The 13,545-nt window shown below is 38.6% G+C and overlaps 1 protein-coding gene across 2 annotated transcripts in view; it reads left to right on the plus strand.

Moving 5' to 3' along the window:
• Positions 1 to 13,545, plus strand: part of ELAPOR2 (endosome-lysosome associated apoptosis and autophagy regulator family member 2) — a 230,751-nt gene that overhangs the window by 175,532 nt on the left and 41,674 nt on the right. For both annotated transcript variants that reach the window (XM_031454811.2, XM_010977996.3), the window contains 6 exons: positions 1,206 to 1,353; positions 3,874 to 3,960; positions 6,221 to 6,326; positions 7,356 to 7,508; positions 8,129 to 8,217; positions 13,351 to 13,531. In XM_031454811.2, the coding sequence (XP_031310671.1) occupies positions 1,206 to 1,353; positions 3,874 to 3,960; positions 6,221 to 6,326; positions 7,356 to 7,508; positions 8,129 to 8,217; positions 13,351 to 13,531 (764 nt within the window). The remainder of the gene's footprint in view (positions 1 to 1,205; positions 1,354 to 3,873; positions 3,961 to 6,220; positions 6,327 to 7,355; positions 7,509 to 8,128; positions 8,218 to 13,350; positions 13,532 to 13,545) is intronic.

Raw genomic sequence — 13,545 nt, forward strand, 5'->3', positions numbered from 1 at the left:
GGTAGCTGTTGCCTGGTAGGCCTGCACACTCCAGCCCCAAGCCCAGGACTTCCAGAGAAACTCTGTATGGGATTCTGGAGCCCCTTTTTTCTCTGATTCTTAGGCCTGTGCATTTCAGTTGCTGCAGTTGCCCCGGAGGCTCTCATACCCGCTCCTCAGCCCAGTGAGACCACTGGGCTCTGCCTGGGTGCTGTCTCCCAGTGCCATAGTCCAGAGAGTATCCTGATGAGTGAGGTCAGGGTCAGCGTGGGCTTCACCCTCTGTGTTTTCCTGCTGTCGAGAGTCTCAATCCTGCACTGCCTATTGTCAGTGCCTGAAAACAGTCATGTCTTTTGTTTAGTTTACTAGATTAGTAAAGAGAAAGGGCACATCCAATGCCAATTAGTGAGTTGTGTTAGGATGTAGAAGTTTCAGCCTATCACTTGAAATTTCTTTTCTGTTAGTGAAAAGAAAAGAATTTGCCAAAATCTCACTCTTACCATCCACATAGAAAGTTAAATTTGTAGAGAAGGATATTGAGTTGTGCTCTCATACAGTTTGGTTAGAAATTTTTTTTGGCCAAAAAGTTAACACATGACTTATTATTGGTTAATCTAAGAATTAGCTTATGGTTAGATTTACAACCCAGATTTTGTTCACTAATGTATTTTCTTAATTTTTCATTTTATTTTTCAGATAAAAATTCTAATCAGGCTTTCACCCCTATGATGCACTGTGAGACTATCTCTATATGTTATTTAGGTTCACTTTAATCAGGCTTTCACCCCTATGATGCACTGTGAGACTATCTCTATATGTTATTTAGGTTCACTTTTCTAGGACAGTTGCTTCTTTCATTATCAAGGATCCCCTGCATTCCTCTGCCAGGTGTATATTTGTTAATAAAACATTAGATGTTGTGTGAGAGAATAGTTCCATCTAAGACTACTGGAATTAGGGATCACCTATTTATTGATCAAAGTTTTGGTGAAAAATAGCAGTTCCACAGCAAATTGATTGAATAACCTTGTCACAAATTAGGAAGTCATGTGTCAAGAAATGAACCTTTTCCCAATAAGGGCGTTGGTCTTTGAGGTCCCCAAGAGCTTCGAACTTCTCTGCTGTGCTTCGCTGATGGAACCACTATTGAATCTGAGTTACAAAACTTGTGACCAGAAATGTTTTCCATTTCCCGACGCTAACGTGAAATGGTTTTGTTTCCACAGCTCTTCTTGGATTCCCCGTGGAAATTACATAGAGTCAAATCGTGATGACTGCACGGTATCCTTGATCTACGCTGTGCACCTTAAGAAGTCGGGTTATGTCTTCTTTGAGTACCAGTATGTCGACAACAACATCTTCTTTGAGTTCTTTGTAAGGCCTTTTACATTCTAGGATTTACTTTTTAAAGGACTTCCATGTAAAATTTCTCTTCATCGATTGTCCCCATTCCATTGTATTCCTTCTTGGTTTTTTGTGTGTTAACTGGAGCTTTTGATATGAAATGTTTATTTTTATAATATTTTCTGGTTAATATTGTTTCCTTACCTTTGAGCTCTCACCTTGTAGAATAACATTTGGCTTATTTTACTTTTGGGTATAAGGAATCAATGAATGAGATAATTCATGTCTCTGGCAAGAGATTAAATAGCATTGCATAATATAGGATAAAAATAATAGTCTAACAGAATGGGCTGTTACCATGAAAATTATTTAACTATTCTATATAAACCATATCTAATCTCACAAATATTTGTTGAGGCAGTGACTCAAATGCTTGAGAAAAAGTCTTCAGATTGACTTCATAAACCAAAAAAAAAAGTGTGTGTGTTGTGCAAGTAACTGGGAAAATATCTTGTAAAACGTTCCTGTGGTCCAGACTTTGGGAATAAATGGGGTAGTAATTCTAGAACAAATTTATATTGCTCTTGATAATGGAAATTTCTAAATCAAAGCTTTGCTAGGAAGAGATACCTTCCATGAAGGTATGAGCCTTAGATTTGAAGTCAAGAGATTCTGGCTCAGGTCCCAACTGTGCAGTTGCAAGTTGAGTGTTACTGGACAAGTACGTTAACTTTCCAGCCCTCAGCATTCCTTTTTGTAAAGTGAATTGTTGGCAGAGCCTCTTAGCTCTAACTTCCTTTGATGAGTTTAAGATGGTAAGCAATATTCAGACAGATTTGCTATTTAAGTTACACTTTGTTTGCAAGACACTTCTCAGAGTGAACCCCTATTCCGTGGGACATTCTTGCAATAGTACTAAACTAAAATAAAGTTAAGAAGCAAGGTAATTGTGTAATTGTTGGAATAAGCATTTAGTTTTATGTTGTCCATTAAGTCCTTTGAGAGTTGTCAGTAAAGATACTCTTAAGGCATGAAGTTTCATTACTTCCTTTCAATGATGCCTTTGTTCTTCTGGTTTTAGACTGAGAAGGGATGTCGAGTTCATATTCCTTCTTTTACTGGCATTTCAGCTTTATAGATTGCAATTTATTGACTCAGGGGGTCAACACCTTATAGTCATCATGCTAATGGTTAATGGAAAGGAAATATCTGAAGACTGAGAGATGCAGTTGTACTTGTGAACATTGCATAATTGAAAGCACTAAAGTATTTAATTTTAGGAGTCTGGAAATTTCATTCAGCTCTCCCTTCCACACTTTATTTTTTTCAAATGATGAAACTGAAACCTGGAGAGACTAAGTAATTGGATCAAGGTTATACCTTTACAAGTTACTTTTGGAGTGAACAACAGAGCTCAGGTCTCCAGAAGGCTAGTAGAATGTCACAATAACACATGATGTCTGATTTCAGCTGAAAAAAAAAAAGCTTTCAGCTTAACCGAACATGAACCACAAATGATAGATTCAGGGTCCATATCTGTTTAAAAATGGCTTAACGCTTGCACTAGAATTGTCATTATGTTTATAAATATGACACTTAGATTCAATTAAACCAAATATGTTCAGTAGCTGATAATCACTGGTATTTGGCTATTAAAAGGATCTATTTTCTAGTTAGAAACTCTTTAGGAAATGATTCTTCTGGAAAAGATTTTAATATTGTTTGTAAAACTGATCAGGAGAATGAATGAAGTGGAAAAATGATTTAGAGAAGAGAGAAGTATTCATTTTGGCAGAAGTATAGGTGATGAGATATTATTTTAACCCTACTCCGTTGCTGACTGTTGTGTGAGACTATGAAAATGGCCCACTTTTTGATGTCTATGTATTCTTTGTAGGCCTGGAAAAGTATGTCCCAACTCCTAGGCATCTTCAAGAATTGTCTGGAAAGCACAAAGTGTTTGGTGCTAAAGGTGTTGGCCATCATCATTTGAATTGGCATGGCATATCATTAACATTTGCCCCCAAATACAAACTGGGGACTTTGACTTTGGCTGTAGCCACTTACTGCATATTTGGATTAAGTCCTGGGGAACTGAAAACAAAGCAGATTTCATTTATTTATTAATTTAAAATTTTACTGCCCTGAATCTCATAAAAATAAACTTTATTTTTTATACTATTGGGCCCGCATGGTGAATGCAAGCTTTTAAATTTTTTAATGACTTTTTCTCCTTTATGTGACTTTTCAGTATTAACTGCCCTCTCCTCCTCTGCCTCCCAGGCTCCTGCTTGCCTGCCTCCCCTACTTCTTAATGGGCTATTCTCTTTGTTACAATAATAAGGATGGTGTACTGAGAACTACTCACTCATGAGCAGTTGTCACTTAGGTCCAGAGGTCTTGGTTTGTTTACTTGTTGAGAATTACTCATGGCCACTGTTCAGTGTGCATTGAAAGAAGCTCTTGCAGCCCTGTCCGGTGCTGAGTAACAAATTTAATTAAAGCCATCATTCAAGGAGCTTTACTGGGGCCCTTGTGTTTAATCTACAGATTCAGAATGATCAGTGCCAGGAGATGGACACCACCGCTGACAAGTGGGTAAAACTCACAGACAATGGAGAATGGGGCTCTCATTCTGTAAGTTTCTATCTGTTCTGCTCTCCCACCAGCTCCATTCTTCTCTTTCCGTTTACCAACCTATTTTTTTAAAGTTTACTTTAAGAAAAAAAGTCAAAATTGTTTATTAATGTAGAAATTTCTAGTTAGGAAGGAAATTGCCCCTGAGTATCATGGACTCAAGCTCTTCCTAGTATTATTTTCCTACTTTCTTTGCCCTTTTCTCCCTCTCCCTGCCCTATCCCCCACACACTCTTAACTTTCCTCCTTTTCAAAGGGGCATTAACAAGAAATAAGTCTACTCAATTATCATACTAAGTGAAGTAAGTCAGACAGAGAAAGACAGATATCATATGATGTCGCTTATGTGTGGAATCTAAAAAAAAAAAAAACCCAAATTTTATTTACAAACCAGAAATAGACTCGTGGACATAGAAAACAAACTGGTTAACAAGGGGGAAGTCAGGGAGGGGTAAACTAGGAGTTTGGGGTTAATAAATACGTATTACTATATGTAAAATAGATAAACAATAAGGACCTACTGTATAGCAAGGGGACTATATTTGATTTCTTGTAATGAGCTGTAATGGAAGAGAATCTGAAAAAATGTATATACATATATAACTGAATTGCTTTGCTTGACACATGAAAGTAACATTGTAAACTGACTACACTTCAAAAAATATAAGAGTTAAAAAAAGTGTGTCCAACCAAAACTAATATACAGAACCTCTGGGTGTGTAAGTTTACTGCTGTGCCCGTCACATGAAAGAGAATCAGTAGCTCTTGGCGTCAGAAGGACCCTTGAGTTCCTTTTGTCCAACTTTCTCTGCAGTCTCCCCACTGAGTGATTTTCAAGCTTGTCTTGTTGAGGACTGTGCTGACTCCATTGTTGAACAGCTCTGCACATCACACAGTTCACTCCTGACTGGAGGCTGCTTTCTATCTCTTTGCCACCCATTGCTCAAAGTTTTGCCCTCTCTGGTTGTATCCCGTAAAGTAACTGCTGTCTTCTCCAAGGACAGTTCCAAATGCCTCGAGGCAGTTATTGGGTAACACAGTCTCTGAATCTGTCATTATCTGAGGCATTGTCCCTTCAGAGTGAGACATGGATTTAAAATCGAAGTCTGGTTTATAGTAGTTGTGTTTCTTTAGGCAGTTGTGTTTCTTTCTCTTGGAGTCTGAGAGTTCATGTGAGAAGCAGGAGCAATCTTGCAGGGTTAAATGAGTTATGTGGGGATGGCCTAGTGTGGTGCCTGCAGTGCAGACTGAACTCTCTCTCAGTAAGTTGCTATCTGTCATTGCCTTTGTGCAGTAGCAGGTACCTCATCCCTGAGGGATTAATATCATGTACCCTTTCAGAGTAATTTTTTTGATCCATATGTTTAGTACCACTTAAGATCCATTCACCCAAGCATTCAGGCTGCTGGGCTTTGAAGGTACAAGTAAACCTTGGCAACAAATATGCTTTTGTCACTTAGAGACCTAATACAAGAGGAAAGTACTTAGCACGTTACTTCTCTGAATCTCTGGCAGGGAAAAGTAGTCGGATATGTTGTGAGTTTTATACTGCCTGAATTTGGCCTGCCAGATACTGCATAGAATAATGGTGGCAAATAAGAAAACAAGCCACCCTTACAGTTAGTTTGCTTGACTGAATAAGCATGGAATTTATCAGAAAAGTAATTTGATTGTTAAAAATAAAAATGTTCTGGTGGCAAAGAAAGCAAATATCAGATGTAGTATCAGTTAAGTTCTGGAGTCATAGAGCTGAATCAGGTTATCCTGTAAGACCAGTACTGTTTTTCCTCTGTTGCTATTGCAGTGTTGCTTATTAAGTAGTTTTGAAAGGAAAGAACTCACTCTGTTACTTTTTCATTTTCAGAGCCCAGAGATCTACTTATGAATAGTGGCAGCCAAATAAATATATAATTGGGCTAAATGCCTTTCACTCTCTAAAATGAGTCCCTTTTAAATATAAACCAAGACTTCATGCAAATGATTTGAAAATCATTTTGTCTTTTTTGTTCAGGCTTGAAGGAGTTTCTTTTCCTCCTTCAGTACTATGTTTTTTTGGAGGGGTTGGCAAACTAATTTGTTTTAAGAAAATGTGAATTTAAGCAGAGCTTAGGTCTGAATTAACAGTAGGTTTAAATTAATGGGTTCCAAATTAATGATGTTTCATCGTAGTGCATTGAAAAGTGCAAGGGGTTAGCTTTTAGGTGTGGTTGGAAGTGGCAGGGTTTATCTAACCTTGAGTGTCTTGTTCGTCTCTTTACAGGTAATGTTGAAATCAGGCACAAACATCCTGTACTGGAGAACTACGGGCATCCTTATGGGTTCTAAGGCAGTCAAGCCAGTGTTGGTAAAAAATATCACAATTGAAGGTATTTCACAGCAATCAGCTTTAGTGGTCACCTGTCATATTTTAGAGTTAGTTAAAATCTGGATTATATTATTGGTTTCAAGGGCATATGGGACAGAAATTAATGTTAGGCATCATACAAGTCTAGAGACCCTGGTTTTATTCCTGGCAAGTTCACTGGAGTTTTTTGTTTTTTGTTCTTTCCTCTACCCTAAACTGAATTTTTTAATCTTTGTGAAAAAGTAAACATAATGACAACTGTAGGTATCTTTAAATAAAAGAAAATAATCTTTATTAATAACAGCCTGTTATTCAGTTGAGAAATCTCTGTTGTGCCGGCATAGTGCTTATTCTGGTCACCACTGTATCCATAAAAATAACACTGAAATAAACATCTCGGCCTGGATGTCTCCTACACTGTTAGCCTCTCTGAACAAGCTGGGCCTCTTCTGGCTCAGGAGAGTGGCCAGTAAACCCTGGCATGGTTCATTCTCAATTACGGCTGCTTTTAATTAAAGCAGTGACACTCCTTTATTGAAGTTTGGCTTACGTTTTTATGTTTTGAGTACTTGTTCCTGTGACGTTAATTCATTAGTCGTAGGGACATCTGCTGGCAAAGGCTGGAATTGTAAACCAGAAGAAAAGTCTGAGCGTTTCCTAGGGTCTTACTTGTGCCTTAGTGAGCAGTGGAGAAAAAGGGAACAGGAAGCCATAGAGATGAGACAATGGTAGCTTATGCACTTGGAGGAACCTTAGAGTTTGTCCCGTTCTGATTAGTGGAGTTACCTTTTGACTGTTGAGTTTATACATTGACTGTATACCTCTGTCAAATCTGAATCTCTTATTGGCTGTACTTACTATGCTTAACTCAATATCTATCCCAATTCCTTGCACACAGTAAATACCTTTTCGGTGTTGAATTAATGGGCTGTAAAGGACCCGGGCTGAGCTTACGGTTAATATTTCCCTCTGACTTCTCACAGAGGGAGAAGTTACTGATGTGCTGTTGCCATTGGGTCCTCTCTGCCATGCTCTGTTTCCCATACCACAGGGGTGGCATACACGTCAGAATGCTTTCCATGCAAGCCAGGTACCTTCAGCGACAAACCGGGGTCGTTCATCTGCCAAGTTTGTCCCAGAAACACCTATTCTGAGAAAGGAGCCAAAGAATGCATCAAGTGTGACGAGGACTCTCAGTTTTCAGGTAAGACTCTCAGTATAAACTCCAGTTTATGCTCCTTGTTCTTTTCTGTCTAAATTGATGTTTGTCGAGAGTGTATAGTCATAAGCCAGAAATCACACACAAAATGTGATGAAAACAGTGGGTCAGAAACCAATGCTAAAGTCATTCAGTATTGACTGGATGAAAATAAGACTTCTTATTACCTCTTTCTGTGTGACTTTGCCCTTTGTCTGTAATTTTTTCTTTCCCACGCCCCACAGATAACTGTTTGGGAGATGTTTATACTAACCTGAGAAAGTTCATATTGTACTTCTGGTTGATATGTTGGCTTGGAGATGTACTTAGAAACTTTCAGTTTGTTCCAAACTTACAATGTCCAGTGATAATGGAAGAAATTTAATGTTTCTTGGAAAAACTATGATACGCTCCTTGTGTATCATGGAAACATTTTTTGCTTTAGGGAAAATAAAAATACAGGCTTTTATTTTCTTGAAGCCTCGCTAGTTCTACCTAAATTCCTTTGGAGAGGTTATTGTTACTTTTCAGTTGTCTGCTTTTAAAAAATTTTTATTTTCACATTGGCCTTTTCTGAGAGTCACCACGTAAATGACTCATTTCTGAAATGCATTTTTCTGTTGCAGAAGAAGGATCCAGTGAGTGCACGGAGCGCCCTCCCTGTACCACTAAAGACTATTTCCAGATCCACACTCCATGTGATGAGGAAGGAAAGGTACAGGCCGTGTTCAGTCAGCTCCACCCCACAGTTACCCAACTCTCTTCCCAATTTGAGCAGGCTCGAATTTGTTGATGAGAGAGTTAATTGAGCTGATTCATAGCACACATGTGCAAGTAGCACAGAGGAAGTTTAAGAATTTCGACTCTGAAGCTTGTCTTCCTGGCTTTGATTTTCACATCTACTGCTTATTAGTGCTGTTGTTACTGGAGAGTAGGTTCTTGTCTCATCACAGGAAGAGTTCAGAGGCGAAACACGGAGGTCAAGAAAGTAAAAATGAGGTTTTATTAAGGGACAGGACACTCTCAGGGGAGAGTGGGCAGACTCAGGCTGCACTGAGTTTTGTTGGCAGGCTGGTTACGTAGGGTGAAAAAAGTATGGGTGGAATATTCACTGGGGAGGGAAGGGTTTGGAGTCTTATTCCCTGGTCTCCATCCCAGCTCCACCTTCCTGAGGGGAGGAGGGATTTTTGTCCTTATTTAGTCTAGATCGGAAATGTCATGGCGTCAGTGCATGATGGATACTTCTAATCTGCAAGGCTAATTTTATTGTAATGAGGGCAGAATGAGCAAAAGGTTACACTTGGACGCTGGAGATTATTGCTTTTCCCCATCTTTCTTTATGTGCCTCCAGGACACTTGTCACTCCAAAATGTGTTATTTCTTGTCAGTCTGAAGGTTCCTACTTTTCTCTGTCTGCCCAAGGACACCCCCGCCCCCCTGCTTACAAGATACATGGTTTCTCTGCTCATATCTAGCTATCTGTCTGCTCTAACAATAGTAGTGAGTTAGCTTGAAATTTTTATGTGTTTCATTTTCTAAAGGTTGCTCAGAGCCCAGTTTTTACATATGTTGAGTGAGGTATAAACATATGCACAGATTCAGTGCTAGAGACTTGAGCTCAAAAGAATCTTGACCAGTGATAATGGGCACATACTCTACCAAAAAGGGCATCTTTTAATGTTAGCAAGATACTTGATAGAGCTTCTCATGATCTCCCTCTGGATAAGATGGAGAATTGTGGACCAAATAATATAGTTTAATGAATATATGGCTAATTGAAAACTATATGTAAAACATTTGATTTGATAAGTGGATATCAGCTAGGAGTGTAGTTGATATTAACTAGGAGTGTAGTTAGTATCAAGTATTTGCCATCAGAATATAAATTTAACAAAGTACACATATCCTAACTCATAGCAAGAAGAACATGAGTTCAGATCACTTATTTTTATCATTTAATTGAAAAATCCTTAACTTGCGTGAAGACATTAGGAATAAATTGTAAATCAATAAAGTGGGGAAGAGTGACGATATTAAGATTCAGAAAGACCTCAATGTGCTTCAACAATGAGCTCAAATTAGTAAAATCAAAATTTATTTGTGTCAAAGAAAATCTCAGATATAAAGTATTTATAAAAGAGAAAATGTTAACTTGCCAAAATGATTTCTAAGATAATCCAACCTTTAGAAGACCTGGCTTGCTAAATAAAAAATGCAACAGAAATTTAAAGGGGGAAAAAAAAACCTCCCAAGAATACAGAAAACTGAAAATTGGATTTTTGCTTAAGCTGTTTGTGGTTGAAAAGCAAGCCTTCTCACTTGTTCATCATAGCAACAAAGGTTATCTCATACCTGCTTGCATAAGTCACCAGCATAAGGTTGTTTTGTAAAGGAGTCAGCGACTTATAGAAAAGGCTTACAGATTTATTTATCTTGGATACTAGAACTAGACAGAGTAACTTTTTTTTTTTTGTCAGTTTTATCTCGGAGTAAAAAATGGTCCCCCCTACCCTTGCCACTCTGGGATGTGATAAACGTTTCCTTTTAATGATGATAAAGCAGGGTGTCAGCTTTGCTTCTACCCTTGGGGATAATTATAAAATTACACTAATGAATTTAAATTTACTTTTCAAAATTGAGATTGGGAGAGGCAGGGCAGGAGTCTCTTGACTCCTATGACTGGGAAGTCACTATAGAGCAAATAATTTTATCCAGCCTTTCCCTTGCTCTTCTCGCTGATATTCTTGGCTCAGTTTGATTTCCTTCTCAGGCATGTTCTTTCCTGTAGTGCCAGATACCCACTGACATCTCCACCCAAGGCACTATCATCCTCACAGCTTTTGATCATAGGAGTCCTGACCAGAGCTTCAGAAAAGACTCACATTGGCCCTGCTTGAATCATGAGCCCATCTCAGACCAACCATTCTGTCCAGCATGGGTTACTTTGGATGGACAGCTTAGTTCACCTGCTAATCCCTGTGGCTGGGGAGACCAGACCATGTAACTCCAAGCTCCTTTCAGCATCACACACGTCAGTTCTTAAAGGAACACTTTCTTAACGTAAAGCCCTGGCTAGAAGTTCCAGTACCGTGTTAAATCCCCATGATATTTCCCACATAATGGGAGAAGAGGACCCAGGCTTTTAAGCATTTCGAAGAGGGACAAAGGAGGTATTCACAAGAGAAAACAGAAAAGCTCAGAGGCTTCATAGAAAAGGAATCTAAGTGTATGCTGTTTCGAAGATGAGTGGGCTGAGGACATGCTTAGAGTACATGTGAATGTTGAGCATGGCTTTGAAAGAGGGGTCAGACACAACTTGGCAGGATGGTGTGGTAATTCCAAGAGAGACAAATGATGAGCGCCCAGTGGCCTGCAACTTGAAAGGATCAAGGTGTGGGAGAGGCAGAGAGAGGCACATGATAGCCTGCCTGGCTGGGGACATCTGAGTTAGAACGTCACGAGTCTCTTGGCTGTTAGGTTGGAGTGGCAGTTAGTAACCCTTTTAAAGCACGTATAATTAAACTTAGAGAGTTCAGCCAGTCTCCAAAACCTTAGTGCGTTTGTGCAGGGACTTTTGAAGGAAGAAAGCTGGCAACCATGGACAAACCCAGTTCTGAAATTTGTCTAAATTTTAGTGTTCCCGGTTTTGATTTTGATTTTGATATGAAAACCAGCTTCCAGTGGATACTTTCAATGTATTTCTTCAAAATGCATTTTTCTAGTGCTTAATATACTTGGGAACCATAGCTCTTCTGTTAATCTTAATGGCAATCTGCTAAGTTATGCTTTATTAGGGTTTTGGTTTCATAAAGCATTTCATAATTTTATCTCAATTTGCCAAAGAATGAGTTGATTGTTGGTTTTTCACCTGCACTGTGAGCCATCTGGTGCTCAGTATCATTAATATTAATTATTGTCTTTCCCCAGTCAGCCAGACTTGACAGCATCTGTCCCCATTAGAAAGAGGGGCACAGAATCAGTCTGCCACGTGAAGCAAGAGGCTTTGCAAACAACTTGTGCTCCAGAGCATTTGAAATTTGACTTCTAAAAGTGGTGTGCCCTTTCTAATTTTTAAACATGTACTGTGCTTGGATTGAAAATCATGTAGTTAGTTCATTTGTCAAAAGTATATTTGCAGATTTTATTATTTTTACCCTCACCAGACTGAGTCTCCTTGACTAGTGCTACTTTACCATTTACTAACTGTGTATGACTTTTGGGCACGTTTAACAGCTCTTACCTGAAGTTTCCACTTTTATAAACTTGAGCATAATAAAACTGACCTCCCAAAGTGGTGAGGAGGATTACTTAGTGATCCCAGGGTGAGCCTCCAGAGAGCAGCCTCAGCCCTGCATCCACTGCCACGTGGAAACCAGCTCTTCCCAAAATGTAGTAGCTCACATGTAAAACTAAGTGCAATTTATGTCAAAGTAAATTGGCAAATTTGTGAATTGACTAGTATTGGAAATTTGCTTTCTGTACTCATTAAGCCAGAATTAAAACAAGACCATCCCCCAAATGTAGTGATGTTTCATTTACTTAGATTCTCTGAATTTTATATTGTCTCTCTCAGAGGCATTGAGATTCCCTTATGGATACAGGATCTAATTTATTTTTTCAGCTGTTTAGGAAACTCAAGTAGGAATAGCCATCATTTTACAGATGGTGAGAGAGACAGATGGGTGAAGTGGCTGGTTAAGCTGTATTGTGACGTAGGCCATAATATAAATGCAGGAAGAGAGATTTGTAAAAAGAAAAACATGTTATTTATAATTCTTTTGAGACATCTCCTTTTTAAACCATGTTCTTAAGCATCCTTCATTAGATAAGGTAATTTACTCTTCCATAAGGGAATATTTGGGACTAAAATTGAGTGGCTTAAAGGGCTTATTATATATGATTTACCATTAGCTGGAAATAGGTACGAAGAATTGTCTTTAATTTCGGTTCTCCTGCTTCAATATTAGACTTACATTGCAGAAGTTGCTTCAAAGCAGAAACAATACTTTCAGCAGATGATACGGCTAATGAAGGAGACTTTTTTAAGTCATAAAAGAATTGATTTTTCTTTTTGCATTCAGAATACTTTTTATTTTTTTCACTAAGCATATAAATTTTGTTTTGAAATGCCTAACCCACTTAATGTTTGTGGGCCAAAAGAATCCTTTTACAATCACAGTTTTCTGGGTTTGGCTGAGTATAGCTACTTAGTTTTATTTTTCGTTTTGTTTGTGAATGTGTGCATGTGTGAGAGAAAAAAAGGATAAGGTTTAAAAGGCTACTCTGCACGAAGGTAGAGTCTGTCTTAATCTTGATGTTCAGAGCATGCACAGCAGGGCCTGGAGGCCTTAGGAGAAAATATTCGTGCTATAGGTCTTGTGGTCTAACATCAGGTTATTGGAAAAGACTCAGAGCACTTACAGTGCTTATGAACTGACAGGTTTGAAATATGAAGCTAGATTTTTTTTTTAATAAGATTTTTCTTTTGTGATCACTATGTACAAAACATGATGATGTGTGTTCTGGGTGGGGCAAAGGAAGAGAGAGTATTTCAAAGAGGAATTTTATGATGCAGACCATGCTGTATACAAGGTAAGGCCTCCTGTTGCTCAGGGTACAGAGATTTGTCAGTAATGGTCATTTCGTTACCAAAGTTTTTTTTTTTTCTTCTTTTTGTCTCATTTTATTACCGAAGTTTTAGCTTCTCTTCATCTGGCCCTTCAGTTCTGTCACTATCTGGACCTTACCTAGGCTGTCGATTTAACATTTTTGTTATTGGAAGTTGAGAGCAAATAAAGTATGTTATAGGACCTGCGAGCGTTGTTTTCTTTTCTTTTTCTTTTTGCAGACGCAGATAATGTACAAGTGGATAGAGCCCAAAATCTGCCGGGAGGATCTCACAGATGCTATTCGGTTGCCCCCTTCTGGAGAGAAGAAGGATTGTCCACCTTGCAACCCAGGATTTTATAACAATGGATCATCTTCCTGCCATCCCTGTCCTCCTGGAACGTTTTCAGATGGAACAAAGGGTAGGGTGTCAGTT

Source organism: Camelus dromedarius, chromosome 7 (genome assembly GCF_036321535.1).
Source record: "Camelus dromedarius isolate mCamDro1 chromosome 7, mCamDro1.pat, whole genome shotgun sequence".
In the NCBI taxonomy this organism is placed as follows: Eukaryota; Metazoa; Chordata; class Mammalia; order Artiodactyla; family Camelidae; genus Camelus; species Camelus dromedarius.